This window comes from Thermothelomyces heterothallicus (assembly GCF_042370625.1).
Source record: "Thermothelomyces heterothallicus CBS 202.75 unplaced genomic scaffold P884_scaffold_20, whole genome shotgun sequence".
NCBI lineage: Eukaryota > Fungi > Ascomycota > Sordariomycetes > Sordariales > Chaetomiaceae > Thermothelomyces > Thermothelomyces heterothallicus.
Window position 1 is genome coordinate 431,946 of NW_027192581.1, and position 25,673 is coordinate 457,618.

Below are 25,673 nucleotides of genomic sequence, written 5' to 3' on the forward strand. Positions count from 1 at the left end.
CTATATGTCTCGTCCTATTCTATAGTACCTAGGCTAGGCTCGTCTTAGAACTACCGTAATGCCTTCTAGACTCTAGGTTTCGATCTTCTAGAGTAATTCAGCCGCTCTATTTCCCGCGTCGTAGACCTATTCCATAGGGCGTAAACTTCTGTCCCCGTTTTCCTGTCAGGTCGGCTAGTGATTATTTTCAAATTTGTTACGGAAGTGGTATTAGCATTCGTATACTATATACTAGAACTAGGGCACTTGTACGTATACCTTATGTCAAGGGTATAGTTACGTAGCGTTGCCTAGAAGATATTAGAATTCTTTTCCAAATCCTTCCTACTATATATAGACTATAGGTACCCTAATGCTAAGGTAAGAATATTTCTTCTAGTAGCTCTCCTACGTTCGTTTGTCTTTTCTACGGTTCGTATATATAAACTAGTACTCCGGGTTCTGTACGTCATAGCTAAGTTACTAATCGTCAAAGTATACGGTATAACTATTAGGTCTATCGTACGTTATAGGCTATTCCCCTTTAATAGTTTCTACGATACATCGGAGTTCCCTCATTTCGTCCCTTATCTCGTTACTCTACTAGGCAAGTCAAGTCAGGCATCTATCTCGTTTACGTAACTCCGTATTAAGCCGGAAAACTTCGTTACAGTACCATTCGATCTATTCCTAAAGGAACAAGATATTCGGTCCAGGTTAGTCGACTCCTTAGGTGTCGGTTGTCTACGATCCATCCCGTCTCTACGTGACCGTAAAACCCTACTGCCTCAAGGCTAGGAGAATCGAAATCGGTAGCACGTACTCCCCTGCCGTATCCTATTTGGCAATGCCTATCTCGGGGTCTATAGTGACCAGTTCGGAGTACGGCGTCTATTCGTCTTTGCTATTGTTGTCGTATTCGAGACTGTCTATATTGTTATCCCTATCTTTGTAGCTCGTGGCTGCTACTTCGACGACGTCCTTGGTTTCGTCGATGACCGTAGTTTCCTTTCCTAGGACTGGTTTCTAGTCTTTCTTCGGGCTTTGACATTCTTACCTATAGTGTCCTTTCTTTCTGTAGTTATAGTAGGTAGTATTAGACTTGTCTTTGGCTGTCTTCTTCTTATCCTACTTCTATATTACGTCTATATCTATGGCTCTAGGATACGTCCTATACGAGGTACTAACGTACGCTTGCTTTTTCTTATTGTTAGCCTTAACCGTAATTCCGTTCATTCGACCTTGTTTCTGCTGTTCCTATATATAGAGCCGATTATCAATTCTAATGGCCTATACGATGTATTCGTCTAGTGTTTTAGGCCGGTTATACTTATATAGCTCGTCTTTAACCTTTTCCTTCAAGCCGTTATAAAACAATTATATTAATACCTCGTCGTTAAGCTAAGACTTAAGTATGTCCTATCTAAACTATATAGTGTAGGAGGCTACTAACTTAGTCTATCGGAGGTTAGCGAGCCTTTCTTACGCGTAAATCTTCTCGTCTTTGTCACCAAAGACCTTCCGAAGCTCTTCTTCGAAACGGTCGTAGGATCGAAAGACTGCCTATGTAAAGGCGTCTCGGTCGTCCTTATTATCCTTAGTAAGGTAGTCGTTCTATATAGGTTCGAACCATCTAAGTGCCTTACCCTCTAATCTCGTAACTACGTAGAGGACTTTAGCTTTGTCATCCGGAAACTTGTTATCATTAAGCCGGAAGTAGGATCGGAGGTTTGTCAAAAACCCTATAAGATCCTCCTTAGTTCCTCCGTATTTGCCAGGTAGTTCGATCTTGATACAGCTTACTTTGGCAGTCTCGAGCGCCTTGATTTTGGTATAGGCCTCGTTGACTAGTTTCTACGAGTGCTTTTTGCCGTTCTCGAGTTCCTTAATCCGAGCTTAAGCAGCCTTATCTCTCTGGTCTAACTCCTAGATTCGCTACTAGAGTTAACTAAGCTAGGCGAGTAGCTATTCGGCCGTAACGTTAGTAGCTATATTGATGTCGAGGTCGAAGTCACCTCCGTTCTAAACTATAATAAAACAAAGGTAGTGATAGTAATATATGACGAACCTAACTCAGACTTCTTCTGAAAGGGTTCAGACGAAGGTAAGTGATGTAGGACAAGTGTATAAGTCGTCTAAGGGATTCGGTAAAGCTAAAGGGTTTATAATAATAGAGTTGTCTCTTCATAGTAGTGCGATGCTGTTAGGAGTACTATGATGTAAGGAGTGTGTTACTATCACTGGTAAACTCTAGAGCTTACCAGAACGAGTGATTAGCTATCTAATATACTTGTCTGGTTCCCTTATTCCTGAGTGTTCCCCCTTAGATTCCGATCGTGTGATCGCTGCTGCGATCCTTCGATCATTATTTGGGTGCTCGCCTTGATCGAAGTGCGATCACTGCGATCACTTTCTGATTGGTCCTTAGGTCTTGTGGTTCCTGATTGGTTCTGTGTGCCTGGTCGCCTTATACGGCCAAATCGTGACAAGGTAGCTACCATTCTTCTAGCTAATGTCTAGGTCGTAGTCTTTATACTATAGTAGTCCTAGTATTATATCTTTGTTATTACCTATATCTATAATACTAAATACGACTACTATAGTTTTCCTTACTATAGTAATATCGATCGGTTTGGTCTCCCTATATACCTATTACGTTAGGAATAGCCCTTTAACTATACTATATTTCTATTTCATTCTCTAGGGTATCTATAGCTAATTTACAAGTATTAGCGAAATCAGGTTTATCTCTACTCTACTATCTACTAGTATAAGCATTTCGTATTGCTTCCATTATACCGTTATCTATAGTTACTTGTCTTACTATCGTCATCTAAAGATTATAGCGATTTCCTATGTTTCTATTAGGAGGTCTTAATATAGTAGTCTTTTACGCTAGTTCCTCCTATACTACGCTACTACTTGCCACTATATAGGTATTAATAGTTTTCGGGCCCCTTAAAAGGCCCTAACCCGTTTCCTAGGTTAGTATTAACCTCTTTAATTGTTCGGCTAATAGTAGCTTTGTCAATCGTTCTCATTTCCATAAGCCATTAAGTGCTTATAGCTTCCTACCATTAGGTCCGTTCTGCTTTTCGTCGTATAGTCCATAGCTTTATCTAAAGCTCCCGAATTCGCGATTTCTTTTCATCCGTATGATAGAGACAATCGTTACTCTAATATAAGTCCTATATATCTCGTCCTGTTCTGTAGTACCTAGGCTAGGCTTGTCTTAGAACTACTATAATGCCTTCTAGGCTTCGGGCTTCGATCTTCCAGAGCAATTCGGCCGCTCTGTTTCCTATGTTATAGACCTATTCCACGGGGTGTAAACTTCTGTCCCTATTTTCCTATCGGGTCGGCTAGTGATTGTTTTCGAATTTATCGCGGAAGTGGTATCGGCATTTATATACTATACACTAGAACCAAGGCACTTGCGTGTGTGCCTTATGTCGAGGGTATAGTTGTATAGCGTCGCCTAGGAGATATTGGAATTCTCTTCCGAATCCTTCCTACTATATATAGACTATAGGTATCTTAATGCTAAGGTAGGAATATTTCTTCTAGTAGCTTTCCTATATACGTTCGTCTTTTCCGCGGTTTACGTATATAAACTGATACTCTAGGTTCTATATGTCATAGCTAAGTTACTAATCGTCAAAGTGCTTAGTATAACTATTAGGTCTATCGTACGTCACAGGCTATTCCCCTTTAATAGTTTCTACGATACGTTAGAGTTCCTTTATTTTGTCCCTTATCTTATCGCTCTACTAGGTAAGTCAAGTCAGGTATCCATCTCGTTCGCGTAACTCTATATTAAGCCGGAAAACTTTATTATAGTACTATTCGATCTATTCCTAAAGGAACAAAATATTCGGTCCGGGTCTTTTAATTCCTTAGGTATCGGTTATCCACGATCTATCCCGTCTTTATGTAACCGTAAAACCCTATTACCTCAAGGCTAGGAGAATCGAAATCGGTGGCGTATACTCTCCTACTATATCCTATTTGGTAATACCTATTTCTAGGTCTATAGTAACTAGTTTGGAGTATAGTGTCTATCTATCTTCGCTATTATTGTTATATTCGAGACTATCTATATTACTATCCCTGTCTTTGTAGCTTGTAGCTACTACTTTGACGACATCCTTGGTTTCGTTAATAACTATAGTTTCCTTTCCTAGGACTAGTTTCTAGTCTTTCTTCGGGCTTCGACATTCTCGTTTATAGTGTCCTTTCTTTCTATAGTTATAGCAGGTAGTATTAGACTTATCTTTGGCTATCTTCTTCTTGTCCTACTTCTATATTACGTCTATATCTATAGCTCTAGGATACGTCCTATACGAGGTACTAACGTACGTTCGCTTTTTCTTGTTATTAGCCTTAACTATAGTTCTATTCATTCGACCTCGTTTCTACTATTCCTATATATAGAGCCGATCGTCGATTCTAATAGCCTATATAATATATTCGTCTAGAGTTTTAGGCTAGTCATACTTATATAGCTTGTCTTTAACCTTTTCCTTTAAGCCGTTATAGAATAGTTATATTAACGCCTTGTCATTAAGCTAAGACTTAAGTATGTCCTATCTAAACTATATAGTATAGGAGGTTACTAACTTGGTCTATTAGAGATTAGCAAGCCTTTCTTAGGTATAAATCTTCTTGTCTTTGTTACCAAAGACCTTCTAAAGCTCTTCTTTAAAACGGTCGTAGGATCAAAAGACTACCTATATAAAGGCATCTCGGTCGTCCTCGTCTTCCTTAGTAAGATAGTTATTCCACGTAGGTTCGAACCATCTAAGTGCCTTACCCTATAGTCTCGTAGCCGTATAGAGGACTTTGGCTTTATTATCCGGAAACTTATCGTCATTAAGCTAGAAGTAAGATCGGAGGTTTGTCAAAAACCTTACAAGGTCCTCCTTGGTTCCTCCGTACTTGCTAGGTAGTTCGATCTTGATACGGCTTACTTTAGCAGTCTCGAGTGCCTTGATTTTGGCGTAGGCCTCGTTAACCAATTTCTATAAGTGCTTTTCGCCGTTCTCGAGTTCCTTGATTCGAGCTTAAGTAGCCTTATCTCTCTGGTCCAACTCCTAGATTCGCTACTAGAGTTGACTAAGCTAGGCAAGCAGCTGTTTAGCCGTGACGCTAGTAGCTATATCGATGTCGAGGTCGAAGTCACCTCCGTTCTAAACCATGACAGAACAAAGGGAGTAATAGCAATATATGACAAACCTAACTTAGACTTCTTCTAAAAGGGTTTAGACGAAGGTAGGTTAAGTAGAACAAATGTATAGGTCGTCTAAGGGATTTGGTAAAGCCAAAGAGTTTATAACAATACTATAGTTGTCTCTTATAGTAGTTAGCGATACTTGGTATAAGTACTGTGATTGTAGGTTGCTATCACTGGTAAACTCCAGAGTCTACCGAGTGACTATCTACATGTATATATAACCCTGGTAATTACTCCTGATTACGGTAATCGTGAGTGATCGTATAGTGGTGATTACCCTGATCACTGGTGAGTGTAGTGATCATAGCGCTTCTCATGTTGTGATTGGCCCTTCCGTTCTTTCGGCTTAATTGGCCTGTCTGTGCCGGTGGTCTAGGCGGCATCTGCATACATATTTCCGTGACATATAATTAGAACCTAAGAAAGATACTTAGGAATAAGGAAACTAGATAATTATATTAGATAGATAGTTACTTATTCTAGAGGACTTTAGAGTTCTCTAGTAAGTAATATAAATAGTTACCTAGTACTAACTATATAAATATTAGTAGGGAAATACCTAGCTTACTAAATACCCTACCAAAACATACAAAACTACTATCGCTAGAAAGCTCTCGAAAAACACTATCTAATAATATTGCTTTCAACTATATACGAGCCGTTATAGGTATACAACAGGCATTACAAGCGTAGGAACCGGACCTAACTATAACCGACTATACCTTACACGCCCGTCAAAATTTTCACTATATAGACTACCTAGCGTCTCTAAACGTAACGTTAATTTAAAGCCTATTACTAAGCTACTAAGTAGGGAGGCCTATAGCTTCGAACCAATTATAAGGGGGCCTACTATAGGCCTACCCTACCCTAGATATCAAGGAGCTAAGGGGTCTTATTATATAACTAGTTGACCTCGTACCAAGCCCTAAGTAGGGCAGGGTATAGGATCTTGCCGATAGGCTCTTATAGGGCCTTATAACCACTATTATAGGCCTAGTTCCAAACCTATAGGAACTTGTAGTAGAAGAAGTCAAAAAGGGGCTTAAAGAAGCCCTTAAGGCTACTCCCTGCCCTACCTAGGCATAGGTAGCTATAGGGCTATAATAGGGGGTAATAGGCCCCTAAGGAGGCCTACTATTAGCTAAGGCAGTACCGCTATAGGCTTTACAGGAGGCTACGATATAGAATATAAGCCTATAGGAGGACCTTAAAGCCCGAACCCTAGCTAAGATAGTCTAAGTAGTCAATAGAGCCTCTAGCTACTAGGGAGCCATTACGGCTAGGAAGCTCCTAAGTAGGGATATAGTAGTAGTCTTTAAGGATAAGGCTACTAAGGATTAGTATTTAGCTAATAAGCGATAGGTGGCTATAGCCTTTGGAGAGGAGGCTAGGGAGGTTAGTAGGGCCTATATAGTCTTAGCCAAGGAGTCCGGAAGGAGGAGTTATAGGGGGTCGGTAAACAAGACTTTAAAGAGGCTATAGGCCTATACTTGATCGAAACGGTCAAGTTCTAGCTACTAAAGAGCCTATAAAGGAAGTAGGCTATAGTACTCCTAGGCTTATAAGACCTCGAAGAGGCCTAGAAGGCCTATAATAAGGGTATAGTCTAGGATACCTAGGTACTAGACTATAAGCCCTACTAGGATGCTCTAGAGCTAAGGTAATACTATAGGTATTAGAGCTTTGGCTATACCTAACGGTACTACTAGTAGCCGGCCTATTATAGCTATTATAATATAAGGGCTTATAGTAAGGGAGGGAAGACTAGGGAGGCCTAGTGCCTTACCTACTCTAGCTAACTCCCTTATAAGTATATAGCCTATAGGGGCCCCTATACTGCCTAGTATAGGGGCTACCTAAAGAAAGTCAAAGCCTAGGAGAGGGCTAGGGAAGCCTACTAATATAGACCCTAGACCTTCTAACTACTAGAGCAACTATACTAGAAGGTCGCCCTCGAGTTTAGTAGCTAGCCGGAAGATGACAACTACTACTAAACCGGAGCTAAACGCCCCTATAGGAGGCCTACCCTAGCCTAACAGGCGGCTAGGAATGCCTTATTTAATGCCTAACAGACCTATATCTCCTTTCTATAGCCTAAAGCCCCCTCCCTCTTATAACTAGTTAAGGGGGTAATAGCTATAGAGCCTACTACTATTATACCTTTATCCTTTACTCTAGCTACCTCGAATGTAAATTAAGGTCTTTTAGTAGAATACCTAAGGTAATAAATAGGCCCTTAAGGTCCTACTAGAGGAGGCTAAATATAACCTATTAGCTATCTAGGAACTATAGATCAACCGGTTTATAGGGTTAATATACTACCCCTAGGCTTTAAAATACTACCTAGTCTATAAGCCTAAGGGCAAGGCGGCTATTCTAGTGGCTAAACGGTTTCTGGTTAGCTAGTAGGACTATTTAGCAGAGGAGAACTAATATAGGGTAACCTTTCTAACCCTAGGAGAGAAGGGGTTCAAACTCTAGTTAGTCTATAATAGCAAGGGCAAATAAGCCCTCTTATAGGACCTACTAGCCCTACCTCGGCTAACCTACCCCCTAGTTCTTATAGGTAACTTTAACCTCTACTACCCGGTCTAAGACCTATTTAATAGGCTTAGCCTAGGGGCTAGGGACCTCCTTAGCCTTATAGACTAGTAGGACCTTAACCTATAAACGCTATATAGCTAGGTCACTAAGGCCTCCTAAGGGGACTAATATAGTTAGCCTTCTATAATAGACCTACTCTAGGCCTTAGCTAGGCTAGAGGTAACCTATAGGGATATCGCGGAACGTAGGAAATCTAACTACTACCTATAGGCCCTAAATGTCTCCCTCTAGGGGACTAATAGGCCTATACTAGCTAGTGAAGGGTAGGACTAGAAGAGCCTAGATAAGGAGGTTATATAGGCCAAGGCGGCCTACCTCCTGCTCTAGCTTAGTAGGTAGGTATTGGCCCTGGCCAGGCCTATCTTCTAGGACCTAGAGGGGCTTCTATAGGCCTTCGACAGGCTTATAGAGGCCCTTAAGGAGATAGCTACGGTCTTGGCTCTAGTAAAGAAGGCTAGTATAAGGGGTAGACGAGCTTAATAGTAGACAAAGGAGGTTCGGGAGGCCTAGAAGAGGGCTAAAGAGGTAGAGAGGGCCTATAGGGGTACCCTAAACCCCTATATATAGGAGGTACTTTGGTAGGCCCTATAGGACTAGGCTAAGACTATTATAGCTATAAAGACTAAGAGCTAGAGAGCTATATTATAGGAGGTAACTAACTAGCTAGACCTATTATAAAGACTAGAGTAGTAGATAAGGCTATAAAGCTACCTACCGGTCGACCCTCTAAAGCTCCCGGCCTTCGAAGGAGGGCTTATAACCTACTAATAGAAAGCTAGGGCCTTGGCTAATAAGTTCTTTCCGAACCTGGAAGTAGACCTATTAGATATTAACGATCTAGATCTAAACGACTACTAGGAGCCGAAGTTCGAAATGAGCTAAGAGGTTACGGTAGGCGAAGTTAGGGTAGTACTAGCTAGGGCGGCCCTATAGAAGGCCCTAGGGGAGGACCTCCTCCCTATAGGCCTACTAAAGGCCTATAGGTAGCCGCTCTACTAGATACTAGCTAAACTAGCCTTAGAGAGCCTATAGCTCGGCTATTTCCTAGCCTAGTTTAAAAGGGCTAAGATAGTAGTCCTCTATAAGCCTAGCAAACCCCTATAGGCCTACTTTACCCTAGGTAGCTATAGGCTTATAGTACTCCTACTAATAGTAGGCAAGGTACTAGAGGCTATAGTTACCTAGAAGGTAATAGCTATTATAGAGGCCTATAGGCTTCTCCTAGCTAAGTAGATAGGTAACCAGGAATATAGTAGAGAAGGCTATAGGCTATAGAACTAGCCATAGTAGCTAGCTAGATATCACGATTTGGCCGTATAAGGCGACCAGGCACACGGAACCAATCAGGAACCACAAGACCTAAGGACCAATTAGAAAGTGATCGCAGTGATCGCACTTCGATCAAGGCAAGCACCCGAATAATGATCGAAGGATCGTAGCAGCGATCACACGATCGGAATCTAAGGGGGAACACTTAGGAATAAGGGAACCAGACAAGTATATTAGATAGCTAGTCACTCGTTCTAGTGAGCTCTAGAGTTTACTAGTGATAGTAATATACTCCTTACATTACAGTACTCCTAATAGCATCACACTACTATAAAGAGACAACTCTATTATTATAAACCCTTTAGCTTCACCGAATCCTTTAGACGACTTGTACACTTGTCCTATATTACTTACCTTCGTCTGAACCCTTTTAGAAGAAGTCTAAGTTAGGTTTATCATACGTTGCTATTACTCCCTTTGTTCTATCATGGTTTAGAACGGAGGTAACTTTGACCTCGATATCGATATAGCTACTAACGTTACGGCCGAATAGCTGCTCGCCTAGCTTAGTCAACTCTAGTAGCGAATCTAGGAGTTAGACCAGAGAGACAAGGCTACTTAAGCTCGGATCAAGGAACTCGAGAACGGCGAAAAGCACTCGTAGAAACTAGTTAACGAGGCCTACGCCAAAATCAAGGCGCTCGAGACTGCCAAAGCAAGCCGTATCAAGATCGAACCACCTGGCAAATACGGAGGAACTAAGGAGGATCTTATAGGGTTTTTGACAAACCTCCGATCCTACTTCTGGCTTAATGACGACAAGTTTCTAGATGATAAAGCTAAAGTCCTCTATATAGCTACGAGATTAGAGGGTAAGGTACTTAGATAGTTCGAACCTATATAGAACGACTACCTTACTAAGGACGATGAGGACGACCGAGATGCCTTTATATAGGTAGTCTTTCGATCCTACGACCGTTTCGAAGAAGAGCTTTAGAAGGTCTTTAGCGATAAAGACGAGAAGATTTATATATAAGAAAGGCTTGCTAACCTCCGATAGACCAAGTTAGTAGCCTCCTATACCGTATAGTTTAGATAGGATATACTTAAGTCTTAGCTTAACGACGAGGCGTTAATATAACTATTTTATAACAGCTTGAAGGAAAAGGTCAAAGACAAGCTATATAAGTACAACCGGCCTAAAACACTAGACGAATATATCGTATAGGCTATCAGAATCGACGATCGGCTCTATATACGGGAATAGTAGAAACGAGGTCGAATGAATAGAACTACAGTTAAGGCTAACGACAAGAAAAAGCGAGCGTACGTCAGTACCTTATACGGGACGCATCCTAAAGCCATAGATATAGACATAATATAGAAGTAGGACAAGAAGAAGACGGCTAAAGACAAGTCTAATACTACCTACTATAACTATAGAAAGAAAGGACATTATAGGCGAGAATGTCGAAGCCTAAAGAAAGACTAGAAACCAGTCCTAGGAAAGGAAACTATAGTTATCGACGAAACCAAGGACATCGTCAAAGTAGTAGCCACAAGCTATAAAGATAGGGATAGCGACATAGATAGTCTCGAATACGATAATAATAGCAAAGACGAACAGACGCCGTACTCCGAACTAGTCACTATAGACCCTAAGACAGGCATTGCCGAATGGGATACGGCAGGGGAGTACACGCTACCGATTTCGATTCTCCTAGCCTTAAGGCAGTAGGGTTTTACGGTCACGTAGAGATGGGATAGATCGTAGATAACCGACACCTAAGGAGTCGACCGACCCGGACCGAATATCTTGTTCCTTTAGGAACGGATCGAATGGTACCGTAACAAAGTTTTCCGGCTTAATACGGAGTTACGTGAACGAGATAGACGCCTGACTCGACTTGCCTAGTAGAGTAACGAGATAAGGGACGAAATAAGGGAACTCCGACGTATCGTAGAAACTATTAAAGGGGAATAGCCTATAACGTACGATAGACCCGATAGTTATACTATATACTTTGACGATTAGTAACTTAGCTATGACGTATGGAACCCGGAGTATTAGTTTATATATACGAACCGCGGAAAAGACGAATAAATATAGGAGAGCTACTAGAAGAAACATTCCTACCTTAGCATTAGGGCACCTACGGTCTACGTATAGTAGGAAGGATTCGGAAAAGAATTCCAATATCTTCTAGGCGACGCCACGCGACTATACCCTTGATATAAGGCATACGTATAAGTGCCCTAGTTCCAGTATATAGTATACAAATACTAATACCACTTCTATAACAAATTCGAAAACAATCACTAGCCGACCCAATAGGAAAACGGGGACGGAAGTTTACGCCCTGTGGAATAGGTCTATGACGCGGGAAACAGAGCGGCTAAATTACTCTAGAAGATCGAAACCCGGAGTCTAGAAGGTATTACGGTAGTTCTAAGACGAGCCTAGCCTAGGTACTATAGAATAGGACGAGACATATAGGACTTATACTAGAGCAACGATTATCTCTATCACGCGGACGAAAAGAAATCGCGAATTCGGGAGCTTTAGATGAAGCTATAGACTATATGATAAAAAGTAGAATGGACCTAATAGTAGGAAGCTGTAAGCACTCAATAGCTTACGGAAATGAGAATGATTGACAAAGCCGCTATTAGCCGAACAATCGAAGAGGTTAGCACTGACCTAGGAAACGGGTCAGGGCCCTTCGAGGGGCCTGAAAACCATTAACGCCTATACAACGGTAAGTAGTAGCGTAGTATAGGAGGAACTAGCGTAAGAGACTACTATATCAAGACCTCCCGGTAGAAATATAGGAAATCGCTACAATCTTTGGATGACGACGGCAAGACAAGCGACTATAGATAACGGCATAATAGAAGTAGTACGAAATGCTTGTACTAGTAGATAGTGGAGCAGAGATAAACCTGATTTCGCTAACACTTGTAAATTAGCTACAGATACCCTAGAGGATGAAACGGAAGTATAGTATAGTCAAAGGGCTATTCCTAACGTAATAGGTACGTAGGGAGACCGAACCGATCAATATTACTATGGTAGGGAAGACTATAGCAGTCATATTTAACATTATAGATATAGGCAATGACAAGGACATGATACTAGGACTACTATAGTATAAAGACTACGACCCGGACATCAGCTAGAAGAACGGTAGCTACCTATAACCCCGAATAGAGTTATATTTGACTAGCAAGATAGGGAGCACGCAAGGATCGCGAATAGACGATGCTCAAGGGAAGGCATATCCTACGGATCTACCGCAAGAGACAGGTAGTAGCAGACAGACCACTACGGACTCTAGAAGAAGCGGCATAACGACACCGACGTTACGACAGGAGGAACGAGCTAAACCGCCGATAGCTGTTCTCTCCATTGACGAATACGGAGCACTGTAATTGGAGCAATAGGTTAAGACAGGAGAAATCACTAGCATCGCTATAGATGGAACCAAATTCGTATACTATTAGAAAACCGAGAAACGAGACAAGACTAGGGAAGTACCAAGGGAGTATAAAGGATACCTAGCATTCGAACTGAAGTATCTAGAAGGATTACCGGAATATAGCCTATAGGATCACGAGATCAAGCTCAAAGAAGGAGTATAACTAAAGTTCTTCAAGATCTACTATACAAGCTAGACATAGAACGAAGAACTTAAGCGATATCTAGAGAAGAACCTTCGAAGAGGATATATCTGCCTATCGACATTGCTAGTAGGCTACCTAATCCTGTTTATGCCTAAGAAAGACGGAAAGCTACGGTTATACGTCGACTATTAGCAACTTAACGAACAGACCGTAAAGAATCGATACCTGTTACTACTAATCTTACGGCTCCGAGATCAGTTGGCAGGAGCCTAATGTTTTATACGTCTTGACTTGCCATCGGCCTACAACCATATATGGATCAAAGAAGGCGACGAGTGGAAAATGGCCTTTAGGATACCCTATAGCCACTACAAGTACCTCGTTATACCATTCGGACTTATAAACGCGCCGGTAACGTTCTAAGCCCTAATCGATCAAGCTATCTGACCCTTTCTTGATAAATTTGTGGTATGTTATCTCGACGATATACTTATCTTCTCCAAGACGATAGACGAACACCGGAAGTATATAAGAGTAGTGCTAGACGTATTACATGTATATAAGCTATTAGTTAATAAGGAAAAGAGCAAATTCTACGTCAGAAAGACGGTGTTTTTAGGATACGAGATATCCCTAGGACAAATTCGGATAGAACCCTTAAAGGTTAAAGCCATTAAAGATTGGCTATAACCGACGTTAGTCACGGAAGTACGAAGTTTTATCAGGTTTATAAACTTCTACCGGATATTTATCAGGAATTTTGGAGCGATCGCACGACTATTATACGAACTTACCAAGAAGAACGCTAAGTTCTAATAGGAAGAGCGACATAAGCAAGCATTTACGCAGATTCGTGACGCCATCACTAAGGATCTAGTGCTGGTACTACTAGACCCTAAGAAGCCATTCAAGGTAGAAACAGACGCTTTAGACTATGCCATCAGAGGACAGTTGGGATAACAAGATAAGCAAGGGAAGCTATATCCTATAGCCTTCTTTTCAAAGAAGCTCGATAGACCATATCTCAACTATCTAATCTACGACAAGGAACTACTTACGATTGTCGAAGCTTTTAAGGAATAACGACTATATCTTAGTAGTATAATCGAACCAGTACAAGTATATATAGATCATAAGAATCTACGGTACTTTACGATGACAAAGGAGCTTAACGGACGACAAATACAATAGGCAGAATTCCTCGCGGAATTCAACTTCGAGATCCGCTATAAGAAAGGTAAAGAAAACGTACGAGCGGACGCTTTAAGTCGACGAACGGATCACACGGAAGGACGAACGGAAACAACGCCACTATTGTTTAAGGAACGAATAGACGGAACGCTATATTATAAAATATAGATACCTGTGGAAGATGATCTACTCGACTCGTTCCTAGAATGTTATGTAATCTTTCGAGAAGAAAGGATCAATGAGGCATAATATTAAGTAGCACCTGGACCAGTGGTTCCTAGCGAAGTGGAAGAAAAAGATAGGAAGCTCTGGTACCGAGGCAAAGCGTATATCTACGATAAAGATCAATAGCTACGAATGATTCGAGAACTCCACGAATCGAAACTCGGAGGATACAAAGGAGTTACGAAGACTGTCATATAAGTCAAGAAATATTACGGCTTTCCATAGTTAACGGCACGAGTTAAGGAAGTCGTACGGAGCTACGATATCTATAATCGAAGCAAGACGGCACGACACAAGCCGTACGGGCTACTTCAGCCACTGCCAATAGCTGACAAACCATAGAGTTTAGTTACGATAGACTTCATCACGAAGCTGCTAGAATCCAAGGACACGGCTATAGGAGTAATCTACGATAGTATTCTTACTATAGTAGATCGCCTGACTAAATGGATATACTTCTTTCCCTATAAGGAGTCCTAGATAGCTGAATAGCTAGTAGACGTGATCTATCGGCAAGTTACATTAGTATACGCTTGGCCGTAAGAATAGATTACCGACAGAGACACCAAGTTTGTATTAAAGTTTTAGCAAGCGTTAATGTAACGATTAGGCGTTAATAGCAAACTATTAACGGCATATTACCCATAGACTGATAGACAAACGGAACGACTAAACCAAGTTATCGAGCAATACCTCTATTCCTACGTCAACTACCAACAGGATGACTAGGTCATGCTATTGCCAACAGTATAACTCGCTTACAATATAACGCCAACGGAAACGACCAAAGTTACACCGTTCTTTGCGAACTATAGATACGAAGCAGACCTTAGGCAAGGACTAGAGGTTATAGTGCCAAGAGCGGTAGTTAAAGCAGAGCAGATACATGTACTATATAAGAAACTCAAAAAGGAACTCGAGTTTATCAGAACTAGAATAAAGAACTACTACGATAAACACAGGCTCGAGGGACCTTGCCTAGAGAGGGGAGATAAAGTCTATCTAATCGTACGAAACCTACGAACCAAACGACCAAGTACAAAGCTAGACTTTAAGAAGGTCAGACCCTTCGTTATCAAAGAACGAATTTCGATATCTAACTACCGACTATCGTTACCATTATCTATACGACTATAGACGGATGTTTTTTATATTTCACTTCTCGAACCAGCGCCAAAGAACGCCAAAATCGCTACAAACATCGAAGCAGAAGACGAAGAGGAAGAATAGGACGTCGAAGAAATTCTAGATTTACGTATCATTAACAGGGAACTGTAGTATCTAGTCAAATGGCTTAATTTTGGACTAGAAGACAACTCATAGGAACTAGTTAAGAACCTAAATTGCCCCGAGAAACTTCAGCAGTTCCACCAGAGGAACCCTAATCGACCGAAAGCAATAGACCTAAAACCAACCCGAAATCGGCCAGTAAGGACAGATCTAAAGGAACTTCTGGATATACGGAATCCTAAAGCTGTCCGAAATCGGCGGACAAGCAGGACGGGGTCGAAGAAGACGTAGTAACCCTAGGAGCCTCTACTGCCGCCGCCGCTTTAGCCTCCTTACGTTCTACTCGCTCCAACTCCTCTACACTATCAATACCCCAAGCGATGGCTCTTATTATCTTCTTAAACCACATTCGTTTCTATTTCTAAAGACAAAGGACCCGCTCCTTAGTAGCTATAAGCTTATCCTTAAGTTTTTGATACTAAGCCGTAATAGACCGAAGCTAAGTAGGAGAAACGCCAAGAACGTCATAATTCGAATGCTTATTACGAACGCACTCTACGTATTAAGAAGAATCGCTTTTCAAAACCTCGTATGAACTAAGGCCTTTAGACTTGTACAGTGTATAAGGGCACATCATTAAAAGATTATTCGAGGAAAGAATCGCGGCCAAAAGATAGTTAGTACGAAGAGTCGACGTAGCAGGCTTAGACTTCGACTTCTTTCTTACACGATCAGTTATCTTGACGACATCATGGAAGAAGAAAGGAGGGGGATAGAGGAAACACGACTATATATAAGAAGGGGGGGTGTTAGCGCTATTTGAAACAGACCTAAGTCTTTCGAGGACGAAAGACCTAGGGGAGGGGCATCGTATCACGATTTGGCCGTATAAGGCGACTAGGCACATAGAACCAATCAGGAACTACAAGACCTAAGGACTAATTAGAAAGTGATCGTAGTGATCGCACTTCGATCAAGGCAAGCACCCGAATAATAATTAAAGGATCGTAGTAGCGATTATACGATCGGAATCTAAGGGGGAACACTTAGGAATAAGGGAACTAGACAAGTATATTAGATAGCTAGTCACTCGTTCTGGTGAGCTCTAGAGTTCACCAGTGATAGCAACGTACTCCTTATATTATAGTACTCCTAATAGCATCGTACTACTGTGAAGAGACAACTCTGTTGTTGTGAACCCTTTGGCTTTACCGAATCCCTTAGACGACTTGTACACTTGTCCCATATCACTTACCTTCGTCTGAACCCTTTTAGAAGAAGTCTAAGTTGGGTTCGTCACACTGGAGCAACCGCTAGAGGGCTAACTAAGCTAGTAGGAGGATATAGTATATATCGGACAAGGACCCCCTATGCCTAGTTTTTACAAGGGAAGGCCTATAAAGGTACTAGGGCCTAACGAAGGCCTAGAGCTCCCTACTAGTATAGGCCTATATAGGGGCTATTGGCCTCTACGACTTCCTTTTTAGGGTTTAAGTCCTAGGGGTTAGTACCCCCTACTATGCCTATAGCTAAGGGAGGGAGACTATAGAGCACCTAGTTATCTGGTGCTTAAACCTACTAAGAAGCTAAACGTAGGAATCCTAGGAAATACGGTCGTGAAGGGACCTAGACCTCGTTTTACAGGGTATAGGGACCTGTAACTATCGTTTAGTAAGGAGGGTTCTATAGTGGCTAATGGACCTAGGGAGGCTCCCGGAATACCGCCTTGTAAGGAGGCTAGACTAGGAGGGAAGGCCTCTATAGGGCTGTTCTAGCTACTTCTCCTTTTCTCTATAGTGTACTAGTTTTCTGGATTAGGCGTTAAAGGTAGGATAGAGGTTTTTATCTGGCCTATTAGGTATGGTTTCCTTTGTATATGACTAGAGAGGCTCTGGTATGCTTATTAGTATAATAGTATAGGACTAATAATAATAATAATAATAATAATTATATAAATATTTACTTAAGTACTTATTATAAACCCTTTGGCTTTACTAAGTCTTACCCTGCCTAAGTAAACCTTTAGTCTAAAAGTCCCTTTTAGTGGTAAGGGGAGTGAGATTTGTTATAATACCTCGAATTAGCTACTTATTCTTTTAGTTATATTCTAACCCTATTTATTACCTAGTAGGGTTATACCTATTAGTATATAGTATAGGCCTTCTATAGTTTGCTATTAGTATAGTTAGGTTATATTTATAATAATATCTTAGAATATTAAAGCAAGATAGAAAGTATCTAGGTTATAACTAATTAATATAGCTAAACCCCTAATAAGTAAACTTTTATTACAAAACTCTAATAATATAGTTAATACTAGCTAATAGATAACTTTTATATAAACTCTAGAACCTATTTAATATTCCTAGCTATTAAAAGGAACTATTAACCTAATTTTTAATATACTATAGAGGAAGTTAGACTTATATAATTAACTAATTAACCTAGTTACTAAGACTTAATATCTCTCTATATATAGGTTCCTATTTAGGAAGGTTAAAAAGCATTTAACTAGAAGGACTTTTAACTAGCCTAGTTATAATAGGAAAATAAAGCTCTAAAGGTATAGTTAGAGGTAACCTAGCTATTAAAGAGGAAGAGGGTGATTAGAGATCTAAATAAGTAGTTTACTATAATTAAATAGATCTACTAGGCCTAGGTTAAAGCCGGCTATATAGAGGGCTCTATAGCTAAAGAGAGTAGGTTAGAAAGTATAGATTTAGAGGCTTCCTATATTGTAGTAGGTTGAATAGACTGTTGTATGGAAGGTTAAAGATAATAGGTAGGTGTGGGTGCTAAGATTTGCTAAGTGGCCTAAAGGGGGGGTGGCCTAATAACAGGGGTCCCGACTTAACTAACTAACTAACTTGTTTCAATTTCCGGAGCTCACTCTAAACATTGCAGCGCGGTTGGCTCAGGCCGTCCGCTTTTCGAAATGGGTGTGCCGGAGCCGGCGCCCTTGGTGGTAGGTTGGGGGGAGGGGGGGGTGCGTGCCTAGAAATCATCTCCGGCTCCGGCACTCGCTCGGCCGGACCCTATTCCGTAGCCGGGCAACGGTACAAGCCCGCAACATCAGATAATTACCTGGTAGGGGCGTTGATAAATTTTGGAGAGTGACAAAGACAAACCGATTTTCATGATCGCGGCAGAGCAGCAGTTAGGAAGTTAGGTGGATATTCTACGCCGGCGGAGCCGGAGTGAATCTGGCCGTACCGACCTCTGCCCCTCTTACTACAAGGTGGTAGTAGTATATATATGTCTTGTCCATTCCCGTAATTAGTTTCATATCCCCGGTCACCTATCGTTTTGATCTAGAGTGACGGGAGGATAGAACTCCCTACCACTTTTGTTATTATTATTATTATTTATAGCCTATATAGTAAGGTATAGTAAGTGGTCACAAGTCCAGGACCGCCCCTACATTTCCTAGCCACCTACATTTTTACCACCAGACTTTAATATAGGATATCTTAACAACCACAAATTATATAGAAAAACTGTTTACATTAGATAGTAGCCCTAGTTCTAAGCTTCAATATTTTATATACTACCCCCTGGCTTTTTTGACTACGGCCAGCCGACGTAGCATTCCCTAGATTAGCCTATCAATTAGCCCCTGCTTAATAGCCTACTACGCCTCCTATAGGCACTTGGTAAACTCTTTAATATCTACCCTATTCTGCCTTAAATTCTATAGATCTAGGAACATCGTATATAGCCTCCATTTAAGAGCTGCCTATATATGTTCAATAGGGTTTAAATCAGGGCTATATATAGGCTATTCAATCTAGGAAATCTTCTACGCCAGGAGCTACTATTTGGTCAATTTAGATATATCGATAGGAGCGTTATCCTACTAAAAATGCTAGGTCTTATTATAATAAGGTAGAAGGCCCTCTTCTAGAGCCCTCTAGTACGACTAGGCTATATAGCTATAATATAGAGTGCTTAGATCCTTCTCTATAATAATAAGCTTACTCTAACTACCTATCTATATTACCTCCTATACTATAATGGTAATATTTGCCTATATATAATTCTTCAAGTTGATAAATTAGCGATCATACTTCTTAGAAGGAAAACGGAATACCTAGGTAGTTAGATTTAAAGTATTATTTTAATAGGAATACTTATTAGAAAAGATAGTCTAAGATTATTAGAAATATCTAATAGAATAAGTATACTATATTTAACTTACCTATATCAATTTATCCGTTTTTCTAAGCTAATTATATATAAAGTTATACTAATCTTTTATTACCTCCTTTAACAAGGGAATCCTCCTTTTGGCATGCTATTTCTATAGATAATAGGCTTAGAGGCATCGTCAGATAGTTAAAGGTGATACTTTCTTCCTAATCGCGTTGATCAGAGCCTTCTATGCCACATGTCGGTTTTTCTTAACCATCAAAAGGATATACCGTTTTTCCGAACGCGAAAGAACCTCTGGATGGCCACTTCGAGGTTAGGACTTAAAAGTGTGGTAAGATTTCTATAGTTTAATTACGTGGTAGATGGCATGTTGAGATACGCCGAAGAGGGTTGCCAGGGATCGCTCGCTTTGGCCAGTAGCTATAAGGCTATAAATAACCATTCGAATATTTGGGCTCAATTCCTGGTTTGGCTGGTGGTTTACCATCAATTTGCGTATAAAATCGTGTAGATTGAGGGCTATATCGTTGAATTGTAGGATGTTGAAGAAAAGGTAGGATACGCGTGGGTGTCGCGAAACGCGTTTAAGTGGGTGGGGTGGTCCGGGATTTTTGACCCCTCATTGTAGCCGAGATAGTGATACGCTTGCGTCACCTTGGCCCCCGGACATTTCACTCTAAACTGGCCCATCGGTTGACCATCTAGCCCATCGGACGTGGGATCAGCAGATGCTTTACACCATAGTTTGTTTCTCTTCGCTAGTGCAGGGATTGCCAACCAGGGCACAGAGCCGCTCTGGTCATGAGTCATTAATTACGGAGCAGCAAACTAGCTACTTAACCGACTTTGTTCATTTTCCCTGTGGGGGTTCGGTTGGCGTACACTAACTCTCCAGCCTGGAGAAAATGGTTCCCGAATTTTCCATCCGAGAGGAACAAAATGCCAAGAGATTCAGCCACGTCTCCCAGAAGCGTCAGTGGTTTAGTGGTAAAATCCATCGTTGCCATCGATGGGCCCCGCGTTCGATTCGCGGCTGACGCACTGTTCTGCACTGTACCCCAGGCCTCTCCAAGGTCATGAACTTTTGCTCTTTTGGTCGCCTTTGCGACGTTTCCGACTTAATACTTTTACATTCCGTTCGTCATCACCGACATGATATCCGTCCGGTTCATATCATTACACTAAGCAGCCCTTCTTTTCTCACGGCCTCCTCTTCTCGGAGGCCACCTCGGCCGCCGAGGCAGGAATGGACTTCTCGGCGCCGGGGCCCTTGCCGCGGATACCGCGCTCGACGCCCTCGGGCAAGTCGGCGCCGAGGGCGCTGATGCGGCCCTCGACCGTCTCCTCCGAGGTGGACGCCGTGGCACCGACACCCTCGAGCCCGCTGCGCTCGCCCTTGCGCTTGCCGACTCCGTGGGCCCCGTGCGCCTCGCGCGAGTTCTCGCCCTCCATCGGCCGCGCGAACGTCGATGCGCTGTGTACCTCGCCGCTCGTCGCGCCCGGCATGTCGAGCGCCCCCGTGCGACCGCCCGTCGCCGCCGACGCGTTCGGGTTGAGCGCCTGCCCGGGCGTCTCGTGGACGGGGTTCGGCCGGTAGCTGTGCTGCTTGGGCACCGTGCCCGGCGCGTGTGTCTCGGCTCGGAATTCGGGCACCGCCTCATTACCGACCTGCTGTCCCAGTTGGTGCTGCGTTACGGCGGCGGGTGTCAGCAGGAAGATTCTTTGCAAAAGTCGGGATGTGGAAGACTGGGAAAACGGTGGTGCTTACCCCTGAGGTTGTCATTGGCTTTGCCGGCGGGACACTGGAATGGAACTCTGAAGAGACGAGGAGCAGGTCAGCCCGCCCCGGAATCAGGCATGTCGATGAAATTCACGGAACTCGGCGATGAGAAGCTGAGTTATGTTGTACGTACGGTCCTGGTTTCCGACGGAGTTCAGGTTGGCGGACATGGTGACAATGTGACTTTTTGAGGCGAGTCTGCAAAGATGATTTGTTGTAGTTCGGTCGAGTAATTTCTTTTAATCGAATCGTTGAATGACTGTATCCTTGGTGGTGCGGTTGACGAGTATTTGAATTGCTATCGACTTTCATTTGTGAGTGTCCCAGCTCCAGCTTTAACATACGTGACCGGCCATCTGTCGCGCCTCTCCATGATGTCAGGTCAATCGCCTCTCAGATGGTGTTGCGTCATTCGACTTGCTCTGCGCGGTGAAACAGCACAGCGGGAAACATCTTCCCTAACCATCAGGGATTGACAATTTATGGAGTACTAAGACGGCGTATCCCAGACGTGGCGCATTTGAGTCTTGTCAGGTGCCCGGTAAAACTCCAAGTCCGGGTACCGGGACGTCGGAGGACGAGAAAATACCCTAGCAACTCGATCAGCACTTCGTGCTTGTACGGATAGCTGAAGTACCAAACGATTCATCAAGCCATTAAGGGTTTCTCTGCAGCCGCATCCTTCGCCGCTGTCGTCTCAGGGGCGCTGCATTGTCTCGCCCGAGCAAACGACGGGATTGAGGGGCTTCGGTACTTTGGTAATTGAGTGTGGGCGGCGGCGGAGGCATTTCCAAAAAAGCCCCAACGCTCCAATGCAGACACTCAAGGAGGGATAGAGCGATAACGAGCGGCTACCCGCAGGATCTGCATGGGGTATGTTGACTAATTCAGGCTCGGGGAATGTTGACAAGTACGGAGTCCTCCGGAGTTGATGTTCATTCAGATGCACCGTTGCTCCTGCCAACGGGATGATGTAATGCGGCGGGGTAGCGGCCCTGACCGTTGTTGCCGCTTTGTGTAGGCCAGCGAACAAAAACGACCGGGCCATACTCAAGTAGAATATCTGTACATGTACATGGAGCTTTTTTGTGGGGCTTTTTTTTTTGGTGTTTTTTCGCAGCGACGAACAAGGTACATACACAAGGGAGACCCTCGAAGGCGGCGGATCGATGGTCCCTCGCCGTGCGAGCCCAAATCCCCGGGTGTCAGACCATGCCGATGTGGTTGGCGGGGCACTGGCTGGCAAGCGCTGTTCGCTGCCCAGCAACAACCAAAGTGGCCCAGGGACCGGCCCACACCTTGAGTCTGGTTCCCCTTCAGCCGTCGCATCTGCCATTAACTAGTTAACCTGCTGCCAACCACACTTGCCAGCCACATGGACTTTGTGGACCCCATTGCGTGTTGCGGCTTCGATCCAAGCCCGAATCTGCAGCCCGCCAAGTTTGTCGGTTGCTGAGACACCTGAGAGAAACAGTTTCCATCTCGGCTCTGGGAGTTGCACAAAGCTCTCCCCCCTGAAACATCACACTTCCCGTTTGCGTCGCGTGGATAACGTTAGTCGTATGTTCAGAAACTTTGCATTCTTCCGTCCGCCCGACCCTGAGATTCTGAGCGCCCTGCTTTTTTAATCCGATTTATTCGAAATCCTGCGACAATTCCCTTTGCACTAAACTTATTAGCGAACGTGGGGCCCAAACAAGGCAACGACCGGGGCGCAGCGCCCCAAATACGAACAAAGCCTTTGGAGGGTAACCCCGGGCACTTCGATGCGAAATCGTCAAAGCCACGGCTGCCCGCCGTAATTCGCACACGATACTTGTTCCACCTCGGTCTGTTTCCATTGAGCCCGCCAACACACCCAAAATTTCGGCTCGCTCCTGTGCTCTTGGGGTGAGCACGAGGGTCGAATGACGTGCTGGTTCCTGGGCACAGGGTAACTATTGGATCACCCCGGAAGGTGCTCGACATTGCACGATTGCGATTCGCGGTGGAGTCAAGGGAATTGGCGGGGGCCAATGCCGAGCCCATGCTGCGCCCGTCTCATCAACCGTGAGCAATGGCGCAGCCACGATACTATTCAGACGACGAGATGGCCGCGAGCCAACCTCTTGGCGGGCCGGGCCCGACTCCTCCGCGCCATCGCCAGTTTCAACAATCGTACTACTACTACCAAGACGCGCACGACCGCCCGCCGTCGCAGGACCAGCCCAGGCCACAAGCAGATCCGTCCTTCGACAGGCTTCGCTCCCAGAGACGCTATAACCAAGAAGCCGCAAACGGCGGGCGAGGAGGGACAGGCCAATACGCCCCTGCCGGCACAACACTACCGAGCGAATACAGCGGCCACGGCCACCCGGCATCCCCACCTCGGGCATCTCCACAACGCGGTACGGAGAGACGTTCCTGGGGACAAGCCACCTCGTATCCGCCACAGGCCCAACGCCCTTCTCCCCAGACCACAATCGCACCAGGAGCCGACAATTTCAGCAACGCAGCCGCCGGATGCATGGCTGGTATCGCCCTGACAGCCGCAGAACAGAACGCAAGAGAGAGCGGCCTCGACGCCATTCACGGTCAACAACAACAACAACAACCATCACCACCTCAACAACAACCATACCACCAGCACGGAAACGGACGCGAAGACGGCTACGGAGAAAGGGGCATGCTCTCCCCCGGCAGCTACCACCCGGGAGACAGAAATTCACACGCGAGCTTGCAAGGGCTCGCCTCCGCGCCCCTCGGGTCGGGATACTCCACTCCGGGCTCGCGAACCTCGTCTAGGATCGGGGTCGACATCTACACAGACGATCCTTACCAGAATTACTCGCGGCACCAAGACTCGGACTTGGGGGTCGTCAACCCGCACGATATCATCGACGACGGCGACGACGGGCTCGAATACGGACGGTCCGCCGTGCGGACCAGCATGCTCAGCATCGGATCCAAACGTGACAGCCACGGTGCCGCTGCCGCGGGCGGCGCAGGCACCGGCGGTGTCCTCGGAGGGTTGGTCGGCCGGAACGGGAGCGGCAGCGTGAGCAACCAATACGCGCCCGTCAGCACGGCGGCGCCCGGCGACGCTGCTTCGGGCGGGTCGGGCGGCGGAGGAGGGATATACACCGCTGCCGCCGTCGGTGCGGGTGCCGGCGGCGAGAAGGCGGCGTTACACAGCGCCGTCTCCAAGGGCAGCGGCCGGGGCAGGAAGTGGAAGTTTGCCATCCTGATCGCCCTCGCCGTCGCTATCGTCGCCGGCGTCGTCCTGGGCATCTTGTTCGGCGTCGTGCTGAAGGACGACCACAAGGGCGGCAGCAAGAGCGGCGCCGGCTCGGACGACAGTACGTCGACCGCCGATGGCGACACCAAGGCGAACGGCGACCTCGACGCCGACTCGTCCGAGATCCAGGTGCTCATGAACAATCCGGACCTCCGCAAGGTCTTCCCGGGCATGGACTACACGCCTCTCAACACGCAGTATCCCGACTGCCTCACGAACCCGCCCTCGCAGAACAACGTGACGCGCGACATGGCGGTGCTCTCGCGGCTGACCAACGTCGTCCGGCTCTACGGCACGGACTGCAACCAGACCGAGATGGTGATCCACGCGGTCAACCAGCTCAAGCTCCAGGACGAGGTCAAGATCTGGCTGGGCGTGTGGCAGGACAAGAACGAGACGACCAACGCGCGGCAGCTGAGGCAGATGTGGAACATACTGGACAAGTACGGCACCAGCTACTTCAAGGGCATCATCGTGGCCAACGAGATCCTCTTCCGGCAGGAGATGACCATCACCCAGCTGGGCAGCCTGCTGGAGGAGGTGCGGCACAACCTGACGGAGCGCAAGATGTCGCTGCCCGTTGCGACGAGCGACCTGGGCGACAACTGGACGGCCGGGCTCGCGGCGCAGAGCGACGCCATCATGGCCAACATCCACCCCTTCTTCTCGGGCACCAAGGTGTCCGAGGCGGCCGACTGGACCATGTACTTCTGGGGCAACAAGACGAGCGGCTTCCTCAAGAAGGACAAGAGCATGAACATCATCGCCGAGACGGGCTGGCCGTCGAGCGGCGGCACCAACTGCGGCAGCGACTACGTCACCGAATGCCCGGACGGCGCCGTCGCCGGCATCGACGAGATGAACCGCTTCCTCGAGGACTGGGTCTGCCGCGCGCTCGAGGACGGGACCGAGTACTTCTGGTTCGAGGCCTTCGACGAGCCCTGGAAGATTCGCTTCAATGAGCCCGGCAAGGAGTGGGAGGACAAGTGGGGCCTCCTCACGGTCGACCGGAAGCTGAAGGACGGCCTCAAGATCCCGGACTGCGGGGGGAAGCGGGTATCGTCGTCGTAGCAGAAAACCGTTTTGTTTTTTTTTTTTTTTTTTTT

The 25,673-nt window shown here is 44.9% G+C and overlaps 3 protein-coding genes and 1 non-coding gene across 4 annotated transcripts; 2 read left to right on the plus strand and 2 right to left on the minus strand.

Annotated features, from left to right (window-relative positions):
- Positions 1 to 19,850: 19,850 nt before the first annotated feature.
- P884DRAFT_205806 (uncharacterized protein) lies at positions 19,851 to 20,090 on the minus strand (the record flags this gene model as incomplete). The annotated part of the gene is made up of 1 exon (XM_069438675.1): positions 19,851 to 20,090. A coding segment is annotated over one exon (240 nt), but the record flags the coding sequence as incomplete, so codon positions are not given.
- A 390-nt stretch (positions 20,091 to 20,480) lies between these two features.
- Positions 20,481 to 20,551, plus strand: P884DRAFT_t130. Its single transcript has one exon. It is a non-coding gene; the product is annotated as a tRNA-Gly (tRNA).
- On the minus strand, positions 20,550 to 21,640 carry P884DRAFT_55963 (uncharacterized protein). The gene is made up of 3 exons (XM_069445961.1): positions 21,424 to 21,640; positions 21,279 to 21,325; positions 20,550 to 21,196 (listed from the first exon to the last, which is right to left on the minus strand). Exons 1-3 carry the CDS (start codon positions 21,458 to 21,460, stop codon positions 20,711 to 20,713), a joined length of 570 nt encoding a protein of 189 aa, XP_069295674.1. The 5' UTR covers positions 21,461 to 21,640; the 3' UTR covers positions 20,550 to 20,710.
- A 1,376-nt stretch (positions 21,641 to 23,016) lies between these two features.
- P884DRAFT_262279 (glycoside hydrolase family 17 protein) lies at positions 23,017 to 25,650 on the plus strand. The gene has a single exon (XM_069441642.1). The coding sequence runs from the start codon at positions 23,347 to 23,349 to the stop codon at positions 25,636 to 25,638; it is 2,292 nt and encodes a 763-aa protein (XP_069295675.1). The 5' UTR covers positions 23,017 to 23,346; the 3' UTR covers positions 25,639 to 25,650.
- The last annotated feature ends 23 nt before the right edge of the window (positions 25,651 to 25,673 follow it).

Excerpts from the sequence above, each read along its gene's own strand:
- P884DRAFT_55963 (XM_069445961.1), bottom strand. The coding sequence starts at position 21,460 with ATGTCCGCCAACCTGAACTCCGTCGGAAACCAGGACC. Across the intron at positions 21,326-21,423 it reads CTCCGTCGGAAACCAGGACC|AGTTCCATTCCAGTGTCCCG; the intron begins GTACGTACAACA and ends TCGTCTCTTCAG. Across the intron at positions 21,197-21,278 it reads AGCCAATGACAACCTCAGGG|CACCAACTGGGACAGCAGGT; the intron begins GTAAGCACCACC and ends GCCGTAACGCAG.
- P884DRAFT_262279 (XM_069441642.1), top strand. The coding sequence starts at position 23,347 with ATGGCGCAGCCACGATACTATTCAGACGACGAGATGGCCGCGAGCCAA.